The following is a 24,688-nucleotide window of genomic DNA, read 5'->3' on the forward strand; positions in this document are numbered from 1 at the left end:
AAAGTTGGGTTAGCGTGGGTGGGCAGACAGACACTGGACCGGGACGGGAGGGATTCTTGAGAGCATTCTTGAGCAGACAGACACTGGACCGGGACGGGAGGGATTCTTTGTAGGCTGCCATGGCCAGGACAATGCCCATGTCTGCTGTTCTCCTGCGTAGAGTACTCTAGCTTGACAGGAGACACGGGATGCTGGGAGACTTGGAGTGGGTGAAGCGTGTGGTCGAGTTCTCCGTTCCGACGTGTGAAGCCAGCCCCACCTAGAGTACACCCACCTATCCACAACGACATAGTATCCATGCCACATGTATACATACACAGACTCTTTCATTCTTTCATTCTTTCTTTCTTTGTTTCTTTCATTCATTCTCTCCCTCCTTCTCTCTGCCCAACCGTGCTTCGTCCCATGCCCTGCCAAGCCGTCGGTTGCGCCTGCGATCTCGCCTAAAGTCGGCGGTGCTGGCTGCTGCCTGGTTCTGTTCTATGTTCCCCCTCTTTTGCGCCCCCCCCCCCGGCTTTCCTCATTGAGTAAGCCCGACAATGCCATCAAGACGTCTGATGCTGAACGTGAAAGACGGTATACCTGGCTGGAAGACGTGACGGGATACACTGCAGTCTTTGCTTGTTCACGAGACTCACATTGGACCTGGCCCTCACACACGTACGCATCTTCCTCTGCCTCTGCCTCTCTCTTCACCCCCCCCACCATGCCTCCTACACAACAACGACCCCGCCGCCTGGTCGGCGTGTCGCTCAAAATGTACTTTGACCTGCCTGCCACGCTCTCCTACCTTCGCGGTGTTCTCCAACTCGACGGCGACGCCTGGAATGCCAACATAGACCTCTTCGTTATCCCAGACTTCATCTCGCTCACCGAATCTGCGCGCATCCTCGAATCCTCGTCCATCCTGCTGGGCGCCCAGGACACCTTCTGGGAAGACAACGGCGCCTACACAGGAGAAGTCAGCCCCGTGGTATTGCGACAGGCAGGGGTCAAGTTGGTCGAGATTGGCCATGCAGAGCGCAGAGCCCACTTTGGCGAGACGGAGGACTGGGTTGCGAAAAAGGCTGGGGCTGCGGCGAGGAACGGCATCATTCCGCTCGTCTGCGTTGGAGAGACGACACACCACGAGGTTGCGTCTGCTGCGGTGGGCACTGCCATTCAAGAATGCAAGCCCCAGATCGAATCCGTGCTGGCCGCGGTACCTGACGATCAAGAGGTCATTCTAGCGTACGAGCCCGTGTGGGCCATTGGCGCAAGGGAGCCTGCAGATGCGGACCATGTCGTCAATGTCACCCAAGAGTTACGAAAACTGGCGGCTGGAAGAAAAGGCGTGACGAGAATCGTGTACGGAGGCAGTGCTGGGCCTGGCACCTTTGCCAAGATTGCCCAAGGTGTGGATGGCTTGTTTCTTGGTCGCTTTGCACACGACATTCGCAATCTGAAAAAGGTGATTGAGGAAGTGGGTGGGGCCTAAGGTCTGAGGCCTGTAGATGGATTCGGGCATGGAGTGGTAGCAATTGCCATGCCTCGGTACGTCTAAAGAGTAAATACCAATTACCAATAATTCTGTCCACAACGGGTCAACCCACGGCCCCACATGTGCTCTTGCCAGTACTCTATAAGAAATGGGGCTTTGCATCTGTCGCTCCAAGCCAAACACTGTCGACCTGATTCACTTTATATGAGTGATGATCGATGACCATCACCTTGGCTCGATATACACAAGGAAACACGAGAGATATACGGAAGGAAGCATAAGACATGAACCTTCCACTGTACCACTCGAGCTACCTTTGTTCCACATGGACGACATTCGTGATTAGTGATGAGCGGACGGCCAGGGATCCAACTCAACTCAACTCAACTCAACTCAACTCAACTCAACTCAACCCAACTCAACTCAACCCAACTCAACTCAACTCAACTCAACCCGACCCAACCCAGGAGGTGAGCGTCTTACGTTGATTACTACCATCACCCTCCCTGATCCGACTCCATGGATAATCTCTTACCCAATCTTCTCCCCCGCATGTGCTGGTTTTCGAGCACTTGTTGCTTCGTAATGCTAACATTTTGTATAGGAGTAGCAATACTCAGCAATCCAAACTCGAGCTGGTCAAGCACAGCTGTCTGCTTTGACGACTACCAGACAGCCTTTATATGACCGAGGCCGCCCGACATGACGCTATCAGTTCTCGGGACTGTACAGAAGAATCGGTACAACTCTCGGTTGGATGGAGGGCTTGCAACTGGGCCACTTGCCAACTGCTTTTGCCTTGCAGAGACCAACGTTGTTTTTGGTCTCCGTCTCTGTCGAGGCAGCGTTCCCATCTCTCGGGACTAACCAGTAGCCGTCCGTCACCAGGCAAGGCCCGACTGCCCGTCAAAACGCGGTGTGCACGGCGAAATGACCATTGCGTTGTCCAGGAACGTCTTCGTTCGAGAGGAGAGAACACATGACACAGCAGCCTGCTAGCGTCTTATTGCTGCAATGACTAGGGTGGTGCGTCCAATCCTTGTTCCTTCAACGTCTTTTTGGGAGAAAAAAACTTTGACAATTGTCCCAAAATCTTTCCTTACCGAACCAGAGTTAACAGCACGTAATATAGCTCTTGTTTTACGTGATGTAGCAAAGAATAGGACACTACACGTGCCCTTCACCCTAGGGACCCAGGCAAGGGAAAGGCTATTTGCAGTTGTTCTACACCCTGTCCTGCTAGGTACCAACGTCCTTTTCTTGCATATGAGCTTTGGACGCGTCATCACATTGTCATTACTTTTGAAATTTTGACGCCGAGCCTAGGTACAAGTCTGGCGGTGACGGTCCCCGGAATCTTCTTTCATGAATTCCTGTAGCCATTTACTCATCAGCAAAGGACTAGCGGGTCCCTGTCCGGTTCAACGCGACATCTGGACGTTCTGTTTACCTAAAAGTATGGATCCGTCGTCAATTTTCAACTGTCATGGTGCAGAGAAAAAAAAGAGGAAAAAAGAGACGGTAAGGCTAGGTACAACAAATGTACCAGTCTGGCCGCGATTGTCGCCGAAAAGGAGCAAATGGTATCACGACAATGGAAATCGAGGACGAAGAGGGATTTCTCTTTTGCTATTACTGATCTGATCTACCAGTGCCATTTTTCCAACGGTTAGTTCTCATGTGGACGGGAATACCTACCTACGGTGCCGGACGCTGAAGCCAAATTGCAGCAAGCCCATTCCCAAACTGTGTGCACGATTTGGACAATTACAAGACAACTTTCCGGTCCTCCCGTCAGCCTCCCTACCTAGTAGTAGGTACACATCTAACAGTACTCCATGAACATGGTGAACTGCATTGGGCAAAGCGGATCCGCCGAGGCAGTGCGCTTCCGAGGCTCCGGACGAAGGCAGCCATTCGTCCTCGAGTCTCCTACCGGTACCCATGCGCCATGCTCCTCCCCGGTCACACCACCAGCCTGTCCGCCTGTCCGCCTGTCTGCCTGTCTGCCAAAGGACGCACGACTTGCACGCAATGCTTGACGTTACTGACGCTAGGAACAGCACGCAATGCGGGGGTCATGGGTCCATCATTCGACTAATCCGACATGCCCACTGCGCTTCCGCAACGCCCAACGCACGCATCCCGTCGAGTACCGCGCGGACGCGCACGTTGATCTCCTCACTGCACCGGCACGACGCCGACAGGTTCGCCTTCGTCTTGGTCTTGGTCTTTCTCAAATGAATGCATTGCTCATTCCTCTTGCAGGCTGGCTGTGGATCCATTGCCATGGCAAAGTCTGTCCTCTTGTTGTCTCCACGGTACAAGCATGCCATCCGTCGCACCACACAAGCGCATTTGACTCCCCTCGTGGTGCTCAGGAGAGAGTCGGTAACCAACATCTGCAGCCTCCATAGGTCCGGATTGTAGGTACTGTAGTTAGCTACAGTAGAGGACGTACCGGTTGACCTACGTGAGCAGCTCCCTGGTCACGGGTGGTCGCAGGTTTAGCACCGGGTTCCCCGCAGACCCTACTACACACAGCAACGACATGCCTAGTTCGTGTCGAGCCGACGATCATTTTAAACACAGCACCGTCTACCGTACCCGCATTCTTACTCTCGCTCCAGACTCTTGGCAAGCGCCTCTCCAGAAATCCATGGCTCCACCTCTCCGCATCGCCGGCTCAAGCCTGTCTCGGCGTAAAGGGTCACTGTCTAACACAGTCAAGGCCCCTCTTTTGTGAGATCTCCCTCTCCGTGATCGCTACGCTGCGGCTTACCCTGGCCCTGTTGGTGATGGATTGCGGGTGGTGGTTATGCATGCAAAGTTTGGGCAAGATCGGTTCTTCATGGTTGGGTACGTGTACGTTGGACGCCGAGTATCGAGGGTGGCTTGGATGGTGCTTCTGGTGATGGCTCTGATCGCTCGTTGCCATGGTTCATGCCAATGGCGCGGTTTTACAGGTTACCGGTAGGTGATGGACATCCATCCTCCTCCCAGGCCTGAGCAGCCTTCCCTATCTCAGACTCGTTGCATGTTCGACGACTTCCAGGGCTCAACAACTAGGTACTGCAGCTCAAAAACTCGTTTCGCATTTCTGCCCGCTTCCGGGGTCTCAGCTCGCGGGAATATCATCTTCGCACAATTATTAGCTAATGTCCCCCATATTCCCCCGACGCTAGAGTCAGGTTTGATGTATTGACCATATCCAGCTCTCAGCCTTGGCCATGATCGTAGACGAGCGCTTGCTTTGATCCGGTGACTACGCTGTTTTGGAATGATGCACCGTGCCCTAGAATTTGGGACCTGCTACTCGGAACATTTACTGGGCCTGGTGGCGCAGTCTCACTCTCTTTTCATATAGTCCAGCCCAGTCTCCCGACCCTGAAACATTCAGCATCCTTTCGTGCGATAGTAGTACATACCTATTTTGTTGGCTTTCTCATACCCCTCCTTGCCTTTCTGTCTTCATCAACAGGCTTATTTACCGGGTGAGACAGAGATCGGTATGAGTGGTGATCAACAAAAGCATCCAACCAACGACGCTCACCTAGGTACCACTGCCGCAAGGGGCGACGAGAGATTGTCTGCTGTATCAACGGCAAGGAACGAATCAATCTCGAGGATGTTGGACAACGACAACGACAACAACAATGCCTTGGAGAAGGACATCTCAATTACAAGAGATGATACCGCTGGTATGTCATCAGCGATTCGCCCACCACGCACTGCCTCTGACAACATTCAGCCTATCCAAACGGACACAATAACCATCAGCATCTGGATGACTCCTACGACTCCAATGCTGCCGTTCACAAAATCCGCCCAGCCGGCAGCATCTCCATGTCCCCCGAGATGTTCGAGAAGCTGTACCTATCGCCTCAGAACGAGGTTAAAGGAGACCTGCGAAAGACTTTTGGCAACCCGACACCCCTGTGAGTCTGCAACCACCCTCTGTCCAAACACTATCAAAAACTAACAACCCCAGTGGCATCATCGGCTTTCTACTCGCACTGACGCCCCTCAGCTGGACCCTAATGGGCTGGCGCGGCGCAGGAGGTAGCGGTGCAGCAAGTATCGGATGGTACTATTTCGCAGGCGGCTTACTGATGATGCTAAGTGGTCTCGGCGAGGTACGTAACAGACCATGCCCTGCAATCCCTCCTCCCTCCTCCCAATTCCTAATCCCCTCGCAGTGGATCCTCGGCAACACATTCCCCTTCATAGTCTTCTGCTCCTTTGGCGCCTTCTGGCTCGGCTACGGCGCAACCCTCCAACCCTCCTACGGCGCATACTCACTCTACCGCGACCCAAACAATGCCTCCAGCACGGGTCTCGAGAGCGTCGGCTTCAACGTCGGTATCGGTACGTTTGCAAACCTGCATGAGCCCCCCCGCCTACTTTCCGCAACTGGGCTACCGCACCGTACTAACCACACTCCTACCTTTTCCCCACAGCCTACCTCATGATCGCAATGGCCATACTCTGCCTCGTCTTCCTCATCTGCTCCATCCGCACAAACATCGTCTTCTTCATGATCTTCTTCGGCCTCACACCAACCTTTGGCTTCCTCGCCGGTACTTTTTTGCAAATCGCAAACGGGAGACCCGCGCTCGCTGCTCGGCTCCAGGAAGCTGCCGGTGCTTTTGCTTTTGTGGCGTGTATCGCTGGTTGGGTATGTATACGCCGCTCTTGTGCTTACTTTGTACTCCCCCCCCCCCCCCAACTGGACCCGCTTTTGTGATGGAGGAGGGTGCTGATGTTGTGGATTGTGGTAGTATATCTTTTTCGCTATGATGTTGGCGAGTGTGGATTTTCCGTTCGATTTGCCTCGTGAGTGGTCCCTTCCCCCCTCCTTCTACCTACCACACCACCCCCAGCCCTAACACACACCCCAGTCGTAGACCTCTCCGGCGTAATCAAAGGCGCCAGCGAAAAGAAGAAAATCAACCACATTGAGTGAATTCAAGAAGATGGGAAACGCACAAGTGTGCATGCGTGCGCACTTTTTTTTTTTTTTTTTTTTTTTACGTGTGCTGGAGGCGGGGATCTGCAGTGTATACGGTAGTGTAGTAGGGAAAATTTCGACGAGGAGTTGGGTTTCTTTTTTTATTTGTTTAGGAGCAACGCAGAAGGGTAGCAAGGACAAAATTACGCGCTGGGGCGCGTTGAGATGCCGTACATGGCTATTTGATGTTAGGAATGAGTAGTCCTGTCGTGTTGTATATTGTGCTTTGTGTGGATTTAGCTAAAGGTATGAATGTGGAGTTTGACAACTTAGGGACTGGTCTGGGAGTAAACTGGGCTGGGGTTAATGGATGTGTGTGCTCATCAAGTCTCCGGTTGTGCGTCGATGTGCTAATATAGTGTGTTTTTTGGGTCTTCTTCTTCCTCTTCTTCCTCTTCTTCCTCTTCTTCCTCTTCTCCTCTACAGCTACAATGGTTCCCGAATGTTACCATGCCGTATTGTGGATTAAGAATCCCGTTTTCCACTTCCTGCTTCTCGGTTAATCTTTCTTACTCCCGGTATATATTTACCGTCTCCACGCCTCAGGCAGACTTTGACTTCATAGACCGATGCATGAACCCCGTGCCAAAATCACATTCATCCCTCTCCCCCCATTCTCATTTCCAATTCCCATTCCCATTTCCAATTCCCATTCCCATTTCCAATTCCCATTTCCAATTCCCATTCCCATTTCCAATTCCCATTCCCATTTCCAATTCCCATCCCCCTCCCCCCCCCTCCTACCAGGCCACAACCCTCCCATCCCACCTAAAAAACCTCCCACTATCCCTCTCCCCCAAACCCCACAAAACCCCCAACATCCCCTCCACACTAACCCCAAGCTCCACCCCCTGCGTCCCCATCTTCCCCTCCCCCGCCTTCCCCATCCTCCCCCTAATCCACCCAGGATCCATACACACCACCTTCACCCCCACGGCCCGCAAATCCCTCGCCTGCTGCACCGTCAACATGCTCAGCGCCGCGAGACTCACACTTTCGGCGCAGCAGCGTGGCGATGTTTCGACGGCTGCCGATGTAGCTCCCAGACTGGCTAGACTGGAGGAGAGGTTCATGATTACGGCGCCGCGTGCGAGGTATTTCCGTAGCGAGGAGACGATTTTCGCGGGGCCGAGGATGTGGGTTTGGAGGTAGGGGGCTAGGAGGGTGGGGGTTAGGGTTAGGCTGGTGGTAGTGGTCGTGGTAGCAGTAATGGTAGTGGAGTTACTGCTACTACTACCACTACTACCATTGCTGCCACCACCATGACCCGTCACACCACCACCACCCCCCTGACCAAGATTAAACACAAAATCCAAATTCACCCCCGTCTTAGACAACACCTCCGCCACGCGAAACTCCAGACTCGCCAACGACTCCGCACTCAACACATTGCACTCGATAATATGAATCCTCGCGGGCCCTGCGCGCGCCAGCTCGCGCAGCGCATTCGTGCTCTGGGATTCTAGGGAGCGCACGCCGGCGATGATGGTCGTGGATGGGTGGCGGGATAATTGGCGGATGAATTCGAGACCTAGGGTGCGGTTTGCGGCGGTGAGGAAGTAGACTTTGTTTTTTGGGGTGCGGTGAGGGCGGTGGGGGATGTGGGTTGTTTTTATTTTGGAGTCGGAGTTTGAGCGGAGGGGGAGGGAGGAGGAGGAGAATGTGGAGATTGAGGAGGCGGAGGAGAAGGAGGAGGATATTGGTGGTGGTGGGTGTGGCGCTGTAGATTCTATTGGTACTCCTGCGATGGGTTTGCGGGGGATTACAGAGGGTCTTGAGAAGTTTTGTGAGGGGGAGTGTCGTGTGGATGGGGAGGGGCCGGTGCTTGTGCTTCGTTTTCGCGATTGGGGTTTAGATGAGGATGTATTGACCTCGACGGGGTAAACCATGATGATGTCCAGTGTTTTCCTCGAGCTATACCGGTACCTGGGCAATGTGCCTTTTCCAGTATTTATACTCCATCCCCACGATATCCATTGCGAGCGTAAACGCAATCACGAATGTGCGTTGTGCATAATGGCAAAGTCAGCAATTTGTTACAAGGGGTGTCAATGCGATGGCCATTGCTTTCCGAAACCAACATCAGGACTGATGCCTGTTGCACACATCGTTCCACATCATCGTTGTCTTGCGACCTGGAATATTGCGTAGGAGCTTTGAAGCATCTGGACGTGGTCGAGTGGATTTTGGTGAGGTGTATTGTCGATAATCGCGGTAACGTGGCGAAAGGTTGTGGTCGAAGCGAGGAAGGTTGCCCCAAGTCGTTTCGGAGGCGGGAGCACCCGCTCATGTATCAGCCTCCTTTGTAGACACGCATTACACTTTTCACAATTGCAATTCACAGACTGCTTGGTACAGCTAAAGAGGGGAAAGAAAAGATTGCGGCTCTGCCTTGCTTGAACAGTGATGACTGGACCAGCACCCCATATATGGACTTGATCAGCATTGAGTACTAGACAAGAGTGAGGCCAAAGGGTAAGTGGACTGTGGAAGATGTAGTTGGTCGCTGTAATCTGCTCTGATAGAAGATGATGTGATAAAAAGTGCCGTGTCGAATTCTGAATATTGCCTACAATGCCATCTACACAAACCGTATGATAGACACGATTCATGCATATGAAGGCTACCTACGATGCCTCTGCATGCACCCAAGTCGCAAAACAAGCACACCCAATCATAAAACTATGCAAACCCCTCAAAGACTCCTACACCACCTCTCCAAACCCCTCTCCTTCCCCCGCTTCAACACCTCCCCCACCTCCTCAAGACTAACATCGCACCTCACCATCCCAAACGCGCCTCCCGCACCAACCCCAACGGGCATTACAAGCCCCAACCCCAACAAACCCTCCCACTCGCGGCGCGCCACCTCCTTCCCCCAAACCTTGCTCTGGGCGGAACTGGCGCTCACCCCGCCCGCCGCACTCTGGATCCGGGCGCGCGAAGCCAGGGTGACGTATTCGTCGTATGCCATGTTGAAGTTTGCCGTGTCAGTGTCGTGGATGATGTCGAGGCGAGCGGTGGCTATGAGGAGAGAGAGGGCGAGGGTGGAGAGATGGGGGATGAGGGAGAGTTTTGAGTCTGGAGGGGTGAGAGGAGGAGTGGGGTAGAAGGGGGTGGAGGAGGAGAGGCTGGAGAGGGGAAGGAGGAAGGAGGAGAGGGTTTTCGGGGTAGATTTGGACGTGTAGAAGGTTGGAGCGAGGTGGGTAGTTAGGAAGGTGGAGGAGAGGAAGAGTTGCTGTTGGGGGAGCGTTAGTTTAGGGCAATTTTTCTGCGAGGGGGAGGGCACTTACAGAGACGGTGGTATTCCATTCTGAGAGGATGGAGGGGGTGGTGGATGTTGTTTTTGTCCCCACCTTCTTTTGAGGGGTGGATTTCATGCCTTGGTCTAGTATCCCACGCTCTTCAATGGTGAGGTGTTCTGGTTGGATAAGCAGACAGGCTTTGCATATTTCTTGAAAGGCAGTGAAGGTTTTGGCGAGGCTGAGATGGACGAAGCGGTGGCTAAACCGACTCTTGACTCGTTTCTCCAGACTGTTGGTCACATCGATGCGTGTGGTGAGACCGAGGACGGCGATGGGGGCTTTTCTGGATTGCGCAATGTCAAAGAGATTGTACAGCAGCGTCTGTCGCGGGTGCTGGGCGAAAAGATCGAATTCGTCCATGACGAAGATGACTGCTTTCGCCACTTGATCTGTAACTTCGCCCGTGTGCTCAGAAGGATGCGATAAGAGTGCTAGTAAAGTTGCAAGCGTGTCGGCATAGTTCTTGCCAGGCCCACTGCCGTCCTCTTCGACCTCCATCTCTTTGCCTAGTTGCCGCCAGATCTCACGTAGTGCAATCTTGTCATCTGTATGTATGAAGCCGTTCAGTCGAACAACGTGATATTCACCACTATTGTCTTTGGCGACCTCTGACAGAACTGTATTGACCAGTGCCGTCTTCCCACTACCTCGCGCACCGATGACGAGCATCGAGTTTCCCTCGCCCGCAGTGATGGTATGTTCCACAACCTGGTACACTGATTTGTACTCGTCGTCCAGACCAACAAGAGGCGAAGGCCGTCTACCAGTGATGCGATCCATAACAATAGTCTTGAGTAGGTCCAAGCCTTTCCCAGCAGCAAATTCACCGAATATCAGAGGAGGTGCTTGGGTATCTTTCTGTGCTGAACTAGGCTTGTTGAAGGGACTGGGCTCGGTAGGATCGAGGACGCTACCCACGAGACTATTGCCATCAACACCTTCTTCATCGTTATTGTTGGCGTCGGCATACTCATTAACTTCCATCTCGATATCAGACAAATGTCCTTGTTGCCCATTATCAATGTGATCGGTGCGATTCGAGCGCCGACGTGTACTTGCTGTGCGTTTACGACTGCTTGCGAGGACTGGATCGGCAAGTTCATCTGCAGATTCTGTAATGGCCGTAGTTTTCGCTTTTGGCAGTGGACGTCGCCTAATTGATCTCGAAGGTGTCGCTGGAGTTTCTTCATCTTGTCCCGGTGTCGGCTGCTTCTTCCCACGGACGCGGTTCCTTGGTGCAGCTGGCTTCCGAGCTGACTTGGCTGGTGTTCGCGCGGTCTTCGAACGGTTGGTGGGCGAAGGGGCCTGCTCAGCAAGCTTGTCCTGAGTGTCTACCTCGACCTCGACCTCTGCCTCTGCCTCTGATCCAGCCTTGTACCTCGTGACAGTGTTTCGAAAGGCAGTCCGGCTTGCGCTTTGTGCCTTTGGGGGCCGACCTCTGCCTCGTTTAACAGTCACGGGAGTGTCCTGAAGCTCATCAGGATGTCCTCCGCTGCTCGAAGCTTTTGCACGCGATGTTGTCTGAGGTTGTGCACGTTTCGGTGCCGAAGGCTTGACACCCAATGCCCCCTCAATGTCATCGTATATGTCGATTTCCTCGGCTGCTGCCTCCTTGGCTCGAGTGCTCTTTGTCGTACTCTTGGCCAGTCTGCCTTGCGGCTTATTGGGCGTGCCTTTCGTTGCTGTCTTCGTCTTTTCCTGGAGAGAGGCAATGTGCTTTGGCGTGTCAATCTTTCTGCGTTTGGAAGATCGGGGAGAGTCGTCCATGGTGCAACTCGAGCTGTGCATCCAATGGTAATGATGCTATTGACTGGTTTGCGGCATGGTATATACACTCTTCATGCTCTATAGCCTAGATGCCCTGTATTTGTTGAAAGGGTTCGCACGTGCCAGAGGGTGTCGGCTGCATGAAACGCGTCAACTGGTGAATCTCCAGGGCGCGTCGCGCTAATCTCAGTCAAGTTAGACCTTTGTTCCGACCCTGTCTCCCCAGACCCACTTTCCTTTTCCGGCCATCTTCATCACATGCATCGCTTTCACTCCGCCATAGCAGGCTGAACATCTACCATGGTATGAGACAGTGACTATGACAACGGCTTTCAATATCTGAAGAACATCCCAATCTATAGTGCACGCCGCGCCCCACAAACGATGCACCGAAGCTAGCTCAGCTCATACCTATACCTATATCACCCAGTCATGACATACAACCACAAGCTACATTGAACGACACGCTTACGCGTACTATTCCGTCACCATCATATTTGCCATGGCTATGCCTGATTGCTTGCTTTATGTTCGAGGCCCTTGGAGTCTGGAGTCCGTCGATTTTGTTGCAGAAAAATGAACTATGCAACGGCGCCAGACTCTTGGGCTGCCTCTGCAGTGCACTGCCGTCCGAAGGGCTTCGCTGTACGGGGCATGGGAATACGGGTGCAGCTTATGGGAGTGGGTTTTTGTGCTCGCATCACTCTCACTTGTGTGACGGCGGTGCTTAGTAGATGATGCTATGCTGCAAAGAGCATTGGATGGCTGGAAGTGTGTGTAACTAGGATTCAATCCGCTGGCCTCTCTGTTCCTCCAAGTCGAGAACGACTCAAGTGCGAACTCTGTCTAGTATTGTACTTGAACTCAACACGTACTCCTCCCCGCATCCAACCTATCAGCCCCAATACTCAGCATACTCACTCAGCCCGCCCACAACTCGCACAAACTCCCTCGCCACCACACGATTCGTCTGCTCACTAGGATGCAACGCATCGAACCACGCAAAGCTATCTGGATCCCCACTTACCGTGCAATTCCTGCTCTGCGCATCACACAACCGATGCACACCCTGGACATTCAACGGCGTTGTGCCATTTAGATACTGCGCGGGGTTGTAGTACAGGTGGGCCAATAGGCGATTGACGTCGAAATTGGCGAACCGGGCACCTGCATAACGGGCGTCGGCGAGGGCGGCAAAGGGCGTGCGGAAGGCATAGATTTCGTTGAGCGCGGAGACGGATTGCTGCATGCGTCCGTGGAGAGCCGAGGCGTTGAAAAGGGGTTTGTCGGGAAAGAATTGGGTTGCGGGCAGACCGTTCATGGCTGGGGAGGCGTATTGCGGGAGGATATCCAAGGGCGTCAAGTTCAGTAGGACGAAGTTCCTAGCGCCATTTTGGTAGAGACGGAGAACTTGGTCGTAGACGCAGTCGGTGTAGTCTTTGAGTGTTTTGCCGGCGACTTGGCTGTCGGTGAGGAAGGCGTTGTTGCCGAGGTCATTTGTGCCGATCCAGATTGCGTAGACGGTGCTGGAGGGCTCGCCGGTGAAGAAGCGTGTGCCGTTTTGGGTGAGGGCTTTGGAGTCTGCGAGGAAGGCTGGGAGTTCGTAGCCTGCAATGTCGGGGAAGGGGGCGTTGATAGTGGAAAAGGTGCGAGGGGTTACTTCGTTGGAGCAGACGGCGCCGGAGACGGCGTAGTTGTAGAGCGTGGCGTTGGCATAGATGCTGGCATAGCGAGCCCAGGTGAGGCCACCGCTTGCTGTTCTCAAGCCGATGGGCTGTTCCCAGGCTACTGGTGGCGCAGACCCGTTGTTGTTGATGAAGTACCCCAAGCGATTCTCGTCCGTAAAACTGTCACCAAATGTGACTAGAGTCTTGAAGGTTCCCTCCTCCCATGTCTGAGCAGCTCGTCGTGCATCGCTCACTGCAAATGCCAAATTGGCGACCAAAAGCTTCGCCGTCCAGTCACACTTCATGGTAAGCTTTGAGACCCTGGGTATCGGAATCTCTCCTCACGTCGCGAGCTTCTGGTATTTGTACCTGCAGCATGGCGGCGACCGGTGGAGCCGTTGCCGGGCGCTAGACGCTGTTCAACCGGCGATGCGGAGTCCGGACTGGGATGAGGAGCAGTAATCTATGACTACGGTACATTTGAGACTGGCTTGCGGGGAATCATTGATGGGCAGCAAGCGCGAAAGATGGTCGAGAAGGATGTCGATTGTGAAGAGCTAACGGTGTTTGGTCTTAGATCTTCGGGTTCAGGCTAAAAGGCGCGCGTCATAGAAATAAATATTCCGGCAGCCTCAACGTCAAGGATGAAAAGCGCTGTGTGCATGGTGGAGGGACAACAGGGAAACTGTCGGAAAATTAGATCGTCGAGCTGTGCGACAGGCTGGCGGTGTGGTTCTCTTCGGGGATGATTGACATATTGAGGATGCGGATTGGTAGGCTCGATGAATACTGCCCTGAATATCCATTAAGGTAATCTTGAATGATTGAATCAGAGCGGTATAGGAAGGTATAAGCCTATGCAAGTAAGTATATCCTTCTCCTCGAACAGTGATGTTATCCTGTCATGTCATCATAGCCATCACAGACAGCATGATCTGCCAAGCCTAGGCCAAAGGATGGACCCTACCGGTACCTACTCTTGAGGAGTGAGTTATGGTAAAATGCAACAGTTCGGATGTCGGCAGGACCGTCCTGTTGACTTGACGACCGTCTAGCAGCTTTCATGTGCAAAGACTTAAAGGCAGTCCTTAGCGATCAAATCCCGTAGCCCATAATGCCGCAAAAGGACCGCTTGCCATAGCAGCGCTTGCTTTGAGAATGATCCCGAGAGACTTGGCCCTGGCTGAATGGGGGGAATGATCGTGATCGCATCGATGTGTTGCGACTCAAGGATGTAAAGGCGCGAAAGGACCCCCGGTGTTTCTTCGGTCAATACGCGCTACTGAGATCGGACCAGTTCAACGTTGTGTATGCCTTGCGCTTGGTTCTCCAGATAGATGGAAGAGCGAACTATTTGTATATACTTTGTTGGACTGGACGAACCAGCATGGCAATGGCCTCTGATGGCGGTGGAATGAAGGCCATACCGGTACCTATTACGGTAAGCGAGACCGTTCACATGTTTCCGAATCGCTAGCAGATCAGGACAACATCGCGGGCGGCGGCGACATCGCCGTGTCACACTTCTGTTAGGCTATCTACCGGTATGTGCGTGTGTCTTCAAGGGATCCCGCTTCCCCGGCATGCACGCGCTTAAGCCTTACGGCGACGCTTGGTGGATACTCCTAACCGCTTCAGAAGGCAGCAGGTTGAGGTTTCAACGGTGATGGAGAACCAGTTGGGTTGAAAGTGCCAGGGAGAGGATGATGGAATGAAAGGGTGAGCTCTTGTTAATTTGGGTTGCTGCGACCCCTGGTTAGTGCTGGCAAGGCCGGTGATTTGCTGTAGTTAATAGCCTGTGGAAAAGGCGTGAAGGATGTCTATGAACGCGCCATGTGTCTCCATAAGATCGCGTTCGCTACCAGTCTGCCGGTGGCCTGGCTTGGGGTGAAGGAATAGGTACTACCAATCATGCAAGGGCTGAAAATGTAGCTGCGCGAATTGCCCCATCACGGCCAGCCAAGAAAAAGGAACAGGGAGAGCTGATTCTGGATTTTGACCTCGTTATCCAGGAGGTGGAGGTGAGTTTGGGGAGCTCCTTCTCTCGAGTCACTCAACTACCGTATCGTACCTACCTATGCTTGGAATCAAAACTCAGGGACCAAACTAAGTTGGCACCACTCGACCCCGCACTCTTCTCTCTCTCTCTCTCCCTCTTTCTCTCTCTTTCACCCTATTTCCATCTCTTGTCGACTGTTCGAAATTCTTGCCATGAACTTTGTTTGTCAGCGGCGGACTTAGTCGTACCCGCCTGCGCCCATCTCCCTGCCGCCAGTCCAAGCGCATGTTCGTCATGGACAGTGTGCTAGTATGCACACCTGCGAGTGTCCTGACCAACTCTTTAATCGACGGCTGTCCTCGCTATTAATCAGAGTTCGCGAAAATTGAGTCGATAGGTGGCGTCGAGCATGATTGCGGGAATGTTCATGGAGCTTCTGGGGGTAGTTCCGCTGTCGAGCACTACCTGAGCTAGTCTGACATCACGTTTGGGATACACCCCATCCATCTGATCGAAACTGGCCGCCTTCAGTCAAGCTTAAGAGGTCTGCTGTTATTTTATCGCGTCTGCCCTAGGACAACGACAGGCATGGGGAAGCCGTATCAGCAAGGCACCTAGGACAGGGCCGAGTGAGGGACGCCAGTCTACGTCCCATGAGTTTGAGCAATAGCCTTATGAGAGCGGCACCTTGGTTGAACCAGTCAGGATTGATTCCACAGTGAGTGTTTCAGCTAGGTCACGAACAATGTGAGAACGATGAGAAGTCTGTGAGCTTTGTCGCTGATCATGATATCAAAGGACAGAACTATAGCCATTTCCACACCAAAAAATGCGTCCTTCTAGCATCGATCACGAAAACGAGAAAGGACTAGCCTATCCAAGAGCCCGGTTCGCACTTCCTATCAGAATATAGGACAGATAGTCGCACCGTAACGTAGAGGGACCCCTCATCCGCCGGTACTCCGACGACCTCGAGCGACGTATCTGTCAGCAGTCTCAGTGGCAGCCCTAGGACACCATCAACAACACTCACATATCAATGTACAACTTCAGATCTTCATTCTGAAGCTCTGAGCGAATCTCACTCATGAGATCATCATACTGGGCAGCAGTCCAGCCGAGATTGGCGGTAAATGGCCAGAGACCAAGTGATTCGAGAAGATCGGACATCATCTGAGCACATTAGTATATAACAGAGTATCTTTAAAATTAGCCTCGCATACTGTTACCGCATCTCTACCAATACTGGATTTGACAGGATCTGCCGAGGTACCATTAGCTTTGGAACACATCACTAGCTATCAGTAAACGCAGCCGACAACGTCTCTTGGCCTTCCAAATTCAGACACCATGTTCATCAACATGACCCCATTACCCTGTAACTATCTGGACTCTTCACAGCAAAACGACAAATGAATCTTCACCATCATTGGCTACGAGCAAAGCCACGACGAAGATGCTTACATACCTGACTGCCAACCGCCTATAGGCAATCGTTCGATTTCCACCTGGACATCTCGGTAGCCCTTCTCGGCCATCATTTGCTGTAATCTGCGGCCTATTCTGGGATCTCGGTTGAGTCTCCGCATAGAGCTCTCGTAAGCCAACCACCAACGTCTCACGGCAGCTTGTTCTGTGAGTCTTCCACTATCAGACTGGATCAAGGGATAGTACTCCACCATCTGTGGTGGTCAGTCCTCTCAGCAAACGGCCAGACGAAACTCGAGGCTGCAGCTTACCTGGAGCCAGCCGCCTGGCTTCAACAAGAGCTTTATATCACCAATGTACGACGGCCATCTATTGCTTTTTATGCCAGGACACAAGAATCGGGAGTGTACGAGATCGTAAGCTCGGGCCTGGAAAACATCGGGGTCTCGAAGACGATCGTTCAGGTTGTAACCGCAAAGCGTCAAATTCTCGGGTTGATCTGCTACGTGCAAAGGGAAGATGTCAACGCCAGTCACCTGGCAGGGTTAGTACCGGAAGTGTTCGAGAAGAAGGATTAAAGCTTACGCACCTCGCTCTCCTCATATTCCTCGGCAAATTGCACACACCAGTCGCCGCTACCGTATCCGCAGTCAAGGACTCTGCGAGGGTCTGCCAGGGGAATCTTGCGGGTGATAAGCCTATCCCCAAGAAGCCTTGAGAATATGTCATGCTGAGCGGCCAATCGATCTTCCTCACGATCGTCGATAGCGACAGGCGCGAAGTAAATGCTATCATCGATGGAGATTTTCTGGAAAGTCCTGCCAAGTACGTCGACCCTTTCCGTATCCGTGCTCATGATCAACAATAATCTTCTTGACTGGACGATTGTTCGACAGTAAGAGTATCTAGTATCGTTGAATGATTACCTAGTGTGAAGCATCGGACTGACTTGGAGTATGTCAGAAACCTGTGTGTGGCAGCCTCCATTAGGCGTAGGGCTACTTGTCACGATTCGACAGACGCCATGCGCGAAAGCAACGTCCCGTGGCGAAATGCAAACGTCACTGGTCCAAATCGCCCACTATATGGCCGACCATGTACTCATATTGGAGCATTGCCAGTATTGCTATGATTCCTATTGCAACACGGATCCTACGAAAGTCTAGGGTTGCAGCATTTTTTTGCTCAAAGATACTCAAGGGCTGCCTGACCCTCTTCGGCAATCTGATCTCCTCTACAACGACTCGACTTTTGTAGTGCAATGATCTGTTGCCTCTCTTCGTATGCGGCATGCCGGAGTGCCGGGATTAGCCCAATGGACAATTATGGACACCGCCTCTTCAGCGAATAGCACAAGCGGGTCACAGCGAACCAAATGACCCCTGAGCGGCTGTGGTTGCTGCGCACCCTGGTCTGCTTGGGCAGTACGATTTCGGCACACTCGAGTCGAGATGGCAATGGCCCTCCATTTCCATTGGGAGTACTTTTGATCGTAGCCTGAGCAAATAGAACCCGATCGGACGCTTGATGGGCCGATAACACAGCTAGTCCGCCCTTGATTACCATACGCAAGAACACGCTGACATGGATATAGCACGCACTCATGAGGATGCGCATGACCTGTAGCAACTTTAGACACCACCACGCCATTGTTGAATTTCAAGCAAAGCAGACAGTATGAAGACAATGAGGCTTTTTGCTGTGGGCTACTCATAGTCACACACTTCATCAAAGCCCCTTGGAAATCCTGATATTGATAAAGATAAATGGACAGAAACCTAAACTATGAAGCTTACTTCAGTAAAATGCGCTTCGACGGGACAATAAGCTCACCATGGCTCGCCAAATGCCATTCTTCATCCGGTAGCCCTTTTGTCGTGATCGCGCTTGTCACCTTTTGAGTTTAGCATCATTCGGCCGCTTGGAGTTGGAAGTCAGGTAGGGACTATCAGCGGTCATTCATTATACCATGTACACCGTTGAGCCCGAGACATAGTAAGCTGGACGGGCGCGACTGACTCTCCATTTAGGTCAAAGAGGTACAAGTTTTATCTAGGGCAGGATGCCACTAGGTAATGCAACATTGAAGCGCCAATCCATGGAAAATATGAAAGTTGACAAGTTGCACTGCTGGCGCAGCTTCTTGAATTTTCGCTATTTTAACGCGAAGCAAGAAAAGCACAGAGCTGTTTCACAGCATATACGAGCGGGAGCCAGCCATCAGGGGCATACCCACCCCACACGTGATAACCCAGCGTAACCTCTCGAAGCCATCCAGCACGACTCATGAAATGATGCCCATTAGTCGCTGTATCAAGGCCATAGGGGCGGTGTCCTAGAGTGGAGCGTTACAGTCTCATGACTGAAATCTGTATGCTGATGTAGCAAAGAGACAAGCAAAAAGATTGTGTATGAGACCCCGGCTGGGGACATGGTTGATTGATCATGATCATTGATGAGCCTACTCTATCGGCTTCGAATTCGCATATCGGCTTGGTCGATCGAGTGGAGGAAGTGTACATGTAGGAAGTGCGAGTGGGCCTCATTACCGAGTGTCAAGCTCGAGCAGGTTACTTTTTCTTTCAGACATTTAGTGCATGAAGCGCTGGCAGAACCTTGTGGTCAGATGAACGAGTCCAAACACTGTCTTCTATGCCTGAAGACGACGCACGGGTTGGGGCAGATCTGGCAAGGACTGGAGACGAGTTGTTGAGCTAGTGACAGTACAAGGCGTTGCCAGTCACTGGCGTCTTGCTTGGCCATTGCACAATAGTGACTGGCTATCGTCGTGCGTCTCGCATCCAAGGATAATGAGAGTCAAAGATGTTGTATGCTTTAAAACCACTCTTCCACGCTCTCGAGGCAGGAATGTGAAGCTTTCAAGCTGCGATTGCGGTCGGAAGACGGGGTCGGTTGAGAGTGACGTTGAAGTCGACAGGATCGCTGGCGGCCTCTTTCGTTTGGAGGGTGTCTGCAAATTTTTGCAGAGGCTCGGGATGGTCATGGGCACTCTCTCTAGAAAGTCTTTGCAATGTAGGAACGGCGTCGGATTCGAAATTCGCATCGTGAGACTGAACCGAATGTGGACTGGCATGATGTCAAAGCGTACCGGTAAATGGGGGGGTAGGTACCCAGACCTCGCGGGCCTGCCAAGCATGAGGCTGACGCTCCAAGGTTGTTACTTTCAATAGCTACCGTAGTAATCTGGGGTTGGGGTTGAGACAGACAGCCATTTTTTTTTCATTCTTAGTAATGAGTCTGAATTCATTGGAATTCTTCAGCATCTGTGAAGTGGCGTCTGCTCTTCTGGTGCAAAGCTAAAGGTGGAGGTACCCATTGTCCAAGAGTCGCGCTCTTAAAGAAAATACTACTGCTAAGTGACCATGTGGACATCATGTAGAGTAGGTAGGTAGTCATCAAGCTCTGTCTACCTATGATATCCAGTCCGAAGCACCATAGCTATAGGCGCGCATCTAATCCAATACACAAAACCCATGCATGGTGTTCTTAAGGAAGACTTTGTTGTAACTTGTGACTATGGTACTTGTAACTATGGTACCCATGGCACGGCCTCGAGCCTCGGGACAGGGCGGTAACTGTGTACCGTATGGTGGGTAGAAGCCAGCACCAGCCCAGCCCCACCGAAAACAAAGCATGTACCAACCATGTGTATTGCGCCGACTTGAAATGGGAAAAGAGAAATACACATTCGAATCGAACGGGGGAGTGGAGGGGAGGGGATGGGATGGGATGGGTGGATGTAGGTATCTTCGTTCCCATCCCCACACCACGCTCGTCGTCGGGTTTTGCATCATCTGATGCATCTGATGGCATGACGGTCGAGGAACGAGGGATTTCCTTGTGACAGTGCTGGTCTGGCAGGATATTTGTCCTGTTCTGGTCTGTCCTGGTCTGCCCTGGTCTGCCCTACCGCCTGGTGTTGGTGTGGCATGTGAAAGCGTGTGGAGGGCGTTGTGGGTCCTGGGGCATTCGGCCGTTCTCCACAGTCACGTTACCGCCAACCTCGACTTACCGAGGCAAAGCAGGCCAAGCGTCCCCGTCATCGACATGCTCGGCTGGCGCAACATAGCAAAAGCTGAGTGGCATTAAAGTGCGACCCATCTGCCGGTTTCGTCTTCGTGTATACCCTACATATATCGTAACTACTCCGCCCCCATCTCCCCATCTTCCTCCATCACTCGTCTCTCCCAACTGGTTTCTTCTACGGGTTCTTCATTCATACCCTCGTTCCCATTTCTTCTTGGTCCTGTTCATCTGCCCTTCACCAGACGGCAGCAAGCTAGACGCTTTTTTATTCACACAACAAAGGGTGTGAGCGCGTATAATCGTACAGAAGCGAACAGAAGCGAACATGGCCTCGCAAGATCTGCGGTATGACGGCCAGGTCGTCGTGGTAACGGGTGCTGGCGGTGGTCTTGGTCGCGAATATGCCATCTTCTTCGGCAGCCGCGGCGCGAGCGTGGTGGTGAATGATCTTGGTGCTAGCTTCAAGGGCGAGGGCGCGGGTTCGTCGGTATGTTTGCATTCTCCTGGTGGGATTTTGGCACGACTGGCATTATGACGCTTTGGACGTTTGTCGCCGGTGTCACATGTCTTGGTTCTGTGGAGGGAAAACATTGCGAAGAAACAACGGCTGACGCGACGACACTATCCAACAGGCCGCAGACAAAGTCGTAAACGAGATCCGCTCCGCAGGCGGCAAGGCGGTCGCCAACTACGACTCAGTCGAGAATGGAGAGGCCATCATCAAGACGGCCATTGACGCCTTTGGCCGCATCGATGTCCTCATCAACAACGCCGGTATTCTACGGGATGTCAGCTTCAAGAACATGAAGCAGGTGGACTGGGACCTCATCTACAAGGTCCACGTTCTGGGTGCCTACAAGTGCGCGAGGGCCGCATGGCCTTACTTCCGGAAACAAAAGTATGGACGCCTGATTAGCACCGCCTCCGCTGCTGGTCTGTTCGGCTCATTCGGCCAGACAAACTACTCTGGTACGTGTAGAGAAAGAGAAGAGTTGCATCCCACGTACTATGCTAACCTCTGATATAGCTGCTAAGCTTGCCCTTGTCGGCTTTACCGAGACGCTCGCAAAGGAGGGCCTCAAGTACAACATTCTCTGCAATGTCATTGCCCCAATCGCCGCTAGCCGAATGACCGAGACGGTCATGCCTCCCGATGTGCTCGAGAAGCTCAAGCCGGAGTGGATCGTTCCCCTCGTCGCCGTCCTCACACACAAGTCTTCTACCGAGACGAATGGAATATTCGAGGCTGGTGGTGGTCACATTGCCAAGTTGCGATGGGAGCGGGCCTCTGGTGCCATCTTGAAGACGGACGAGACCCTGACTCCTAGCGCTGTTGCTGTGAGGTGGAAGGATATCGTTGACTTCTCCAAGGCTGACCACCCTGACGGCCCTCTAAACCCAATGGAGCTCCTCGAGACTGCCAGGCAGCTGCCACCCAACCCCCAGGGTGAGGAGCTCGACTTCAAGGGCAAGGTCGCCCTGGTCACTGGTGGTGGCGCTGGTCTGGGCCGTCTCTACTGCTTGCAATTGGCCAAGCGTGGTGCAAAGGTTGTTGTCAACGATCTCGTGAATCCCGATGACGTTGTCAAGGAGATTCAGAAGCTCGGTGGAGAGGCTGTTGGAAACAAGGCCGATGTCCAGAACGGCGAAGCTGTCGTCAAGACTGCCATTGATTCCTATGGACGCATCGACATCCTCATCAACAATGCCGGAATTCTCCGTGACAAGGCATTTGCCAACATGACGGATGAGCAGTGGGACATCATCCACAAGATCCATCTCTTTGGCACCTACTCTTGCACAAAGGCTGCATGGCCTTTTATGCTCAAGCAAAAGTACGGACGCATTGTGAACACTACCTCGACCAGCGGTATCTACGGCAACTTTGGTCAGGCCAACTACTCTTCGGCTAAGTGCGGGATCATCGGTTTCTCCAAGTCACTTGCTCTCGAAGGCAAGAAGAACAACATCTTCGTCAACTGCGTTGCTCCTAGTGCTGGCACCCAGATGACCCGCTCCATCATGCCGGAGGAGGTCGTTCAGGCGCTCAAGCCCGACTTCAATGCTCCTCTCGTTGTCCTCCTCGTCTCCGACAAGGCTCCCCAGCCAACCGGTGGACTGTACGAGATGGGCTCGGGTTGGTTTGCGCAGACCAGGTGGCAACGAACGGGCGGTCATGGCTTTCCCATTGATGTCAAGCTTACCCCTGAGGCTGTCCTTGCGCAATGGCAGCGCATCACCAACTTCGATGATGGTCGTGCTGACAACCCGCATGACAATGCTAGTGGGCTCAAGTCCATCATGGCCAACATGGAAAACACCAGCAAGAAGGAGAAGAAGGAGAAGAAGTCCAACAAGAGCAACGAGGAGGTTCTCGAGGCTCAAAAGAAGGCTCTGGCTGCCAAGTCGGAGGGAACTCCATTCGAGTACACTGAGAGGGATGTCATTCTCTACAGTAAGTTGTTTAGTCTTGTGTGTATGCCGCCACCTTTTTCACTAACGATTACGTGTAGACCTCGGAATCGGCGCTAAGCGTACTGACCTGCCCTTTGTTTACGAAGGCGACGAGAACTTCCAAGTGATTCCCACATTTGGTGTCATTCCACCCTTCAACGCCGAAGCCCCATTCAACTTCGACGACATCGTGCCCAACTTCGACCCGCGCATGCTCCTCCACGGCGAGCAATTCCTCGAGATACGCAAGTTCCCCATCCCCACCGAAGCCAAACTCATCGCCATCCCCAAACTCGTCGAGGTCGTTGACAAGGGCGCCGCCGGCCTCGTCGTCTACGGCTCCACCACAAAGGACGCAAAGACGGGCGAGGAGATCTTCTACAACGAAAGCACAGTCTTCATCCGCGGCTCTGGCAACTTTGGTGGCCAGAAGAAGGGTGCCGACCGCGGTCCCGCAACCAAGACTCACAAACCACCCCAGCGCAAGCCGGACGTCGTCATCGAGGAGAAGACGTCGGAGGAACAAGCCGCCCTCTACCGTCTCTCGGGCGACCTCAACCCCCTGCACATCGACCCCAAATTCAGCAAGGCTGGCGGCTTCGAAACCCCCATCTTGCACGGCCTCGCCTCATTCGGCGTCAGCGGCAAGCACGTGCTGCAGACATTTGGGCCGTTTAAGAATATCAAGGTCCGCTTTGCCGGTGTCGTGATTCCGGGCCAGACACTGGTTACCGAGATGTGGAAGACGGGGAACACGATTGTGTTCCAGACAAAGGTCAAGGAGACGGGCAAGTTGGCGATTTCGGGGGCTGGCGCCGAGTTGTTGGGTGGAGGGAGTAAGTTGTAGGTTGCAGGGTTTTGCGGGTGGTTTAGTGTGGAATTTTTTTGGGGGGGAGGGGAGGACGAGTGTTTATTAGGGAGCATTATTATCCTTGGAGGTCCTGTGTATATATTATGTAGGAGTAATCTTGTTGAGTTTTTAAAGTTTTGAGACGTTTGTGGATAATGGTATGGTTTTGTTTTTGTTTGTGTGTGATGACATTTGTGTGCTTCTATCCGGTCCCTACATGCTCGATATTCACCCCCCTCACGCACGATCCCATTTCACGCTATGGTATATTGTTGAACATCCGGATGTATTTCCCCTAGCATTTTGCAAGGCTTCCATACAAGCCGCCGTGCATAAATTTATCCAACCCCTTCGATCCGAAGATGAACTCGTGAGATGAAAACAAAAAAATATGCGTTACATCACCAGCATAGGTACTCTGTACCGAGCAGGTAAAACAGCTGTAAAATAAAAGCACAGACGAGGAAAAAGGCTCGGAGGAATATAATGAGGGATCGTTCAGATGGGAGGTGTAAAATGTATTTGACTACTCAACAACACGTTCTTGCATCTTCCCATCCGCCATCGAGATTCTTCAACCATCCACGCCGCCTACAAAGATAACCCCCATCCTTCACTTTTGCAATCCCCTTTCCCCACATCCCACAAAGCGCAATCCAACCCCCCCAACCCCCCAACAC

The 24,688-nt window shown here is 52.6% G+C and overlaps 8 protein-coding genes across 8 annotated transcripts; 5 read left to right on the top strand and 3 right to left on the bottom strand.

The window, feature by feature from the left end:
• Positions 1–119: 119 nt before the first annotated feature.
• On the top strand, positions 120–1,477 carry IAQ61_002203 (uncharacterized protein; the record flags this gene model as incomplete). Its single annotated transcript, XM_003834034.2, has 2 exons — positions 120–161; positions 533–1,477. 2 exons carry the CDS (start codon positions 120–122, stop codon positions 1,475–1,477), a joined length of 987 nt encoding a protein of 328 aa, XP_003834082.2.
• Positions 1,478–2,643: 1,166 nt separating this feature from the next.
• Positions 2,644–3,153, top strand: IAQ61_002204 (uncharacterized protein; the record flags this gene model as incomplete). Its single annotated transcript, XM_066095445.1, has 2 exons — positions 2,644–2,806; positions 2,978–3,153. Coding segments are annotated over 2 exons (339 nt in total), but the record flags the coding sequence as incomplete, so codon positions are not given.
• Positions 3,154–4,139: 986 nt separating this feature from the next.
• Positions 4,140–4,489, top strand: IAQ61_002205 (uncharacterized protein; the record flags this gene model as incomplete). The annotated part of the gene is made up of 2 exons (XM_066095446.1): positions 4,140–4,182; positions 4,311–4,489. The coding sequence occupies 2 exons, from the start codon at positions 4,140–4,142 to the stop codon at positions 4,487–4,489; spliced, it is 222 nt and encodes a 73-aa protein (XP_065954282.1).
• A 502-nt stretch (positions 4,490–4,991) lies between these two features.
• Positions 4,992–6,517, top strand: IAQ61_002206 (uncharacterized protein; the record flags this gene model as incomplete). The annotated part of the gene is made up of 7 exons (XM_003834036.2): positions 4,992–5,181; positions 5,232–5,418; positions 5,472–5,616; positions 5,680–5,848; positions 5,941–6,158; positions 6,262–6,316; positions 6,382–6,517. The coding sequence occupies 7 exons, from the start codon at positions 4,992–4,994 to the stop codon at positions 6,444–6,446; spliced, it is 1,029 nt and encodes a 342-aa protein (XP_003834084.2). The 3' UTR covers positions 6,447–6,517.
• Positions 6,518–7,385: 868 nt separating this feature from the next.
• On the bottom strand, positions 7,386–11,584 carry IAQ61_002207 (uncharacterized protein; the record flags this gene model as incomplete). Its single annotated transcript, XM_066095447.1, has 4 exons — positions 7,386–7,444; positions 7,486–8,022; positions 9,339–9,729; positions 9,785–11,584. 4 exons carry the CDS (start codon positions 11,582–11,584, stop codon positions 7,386–7,388), a joined length of 2,787 nt encoding a protein of 928 aa, XP_065954283.1.
• An 874-nt stretch (positions 11,585–12,458) lies between these two features.
• IAQ61_002208 (uncharacterized protein) lies at positions 12,459–13,535 on the bottom strand (the record flags this gene model as incomplete). The annotated part of the gene is made up of 1 exon (XM_003834039.2): positions 12,459–13,535. The coding sequence occupies one exon, from the start codon at positions 13,533–13,535 to the stop codon at positions 12,459–12,461; it is 1,077 nt and encodes a 358-aa protein (XP_003834087.2).
• Positions 13,536–15,598: 2,063 nt separating this feature from the next.
• On the bottom strand, positions 15,599–18,404 carry IAQ61_002209 (uncharacterized protein; the record flags this gene model as incomplete). The annotated part of the gene is made up of 8 exons (XM_066095448.1): positions 15,599–15,746; positions 16,263–16,402; positions 16,453–16,523; positions 16,698–16,911; positions 16,969–17,193; positions 17,247–17,526; positions 17,896–18,201; positions 18,259–18,404. Coding segments are annotated over 8 exons (1,530 nt in total), but the record flags the coding sequence as incomplete, so codon positions are not given.
• Positions 18,405–20,681: 2,277 nt separating this feature from the next.
• FOX2 (bifunctional hydroxyacyl-CoA dehydrogenase/enoyl-CoA hydratase fox2) lies at positions 20,682–24,140 on the top strand. Its single transcript, XM_003834044.2, has 4 exons — positions 20,682–21,191; positions 21,337–21,673; positions 21,732–23,159; positions 23,218–24,140. The coding sequence occupies exons 1-4, from the start codon at positions 21,030–21,032 to the stop codon at positions 24,003–24,005; spliced, it is 2,715 nt and encodes a 904-aa protein (XP_003834092.1). The 5' UTR covers positions 20,682–21,029; the 3' UTR covers positions 24,006–24,140.
• The last annotated feature ends 548 nt before the right edge of the window (positions 24,141–24,688 follow it).

The sequence above is a fragment of the Plenodomus lingam genome, assembly GCF_022343315.1.
Source record: "Plenodomus lingam strain CAN1 chromosome Unknown contig_14, whole genome shotgun sequence".
NCBI lineage: Eukaryota > Fungi > Ascomycota > Dothideomycetes > Pleosporales > Leptosphaeriaceae > Plenodomus > Plenodomus lingam.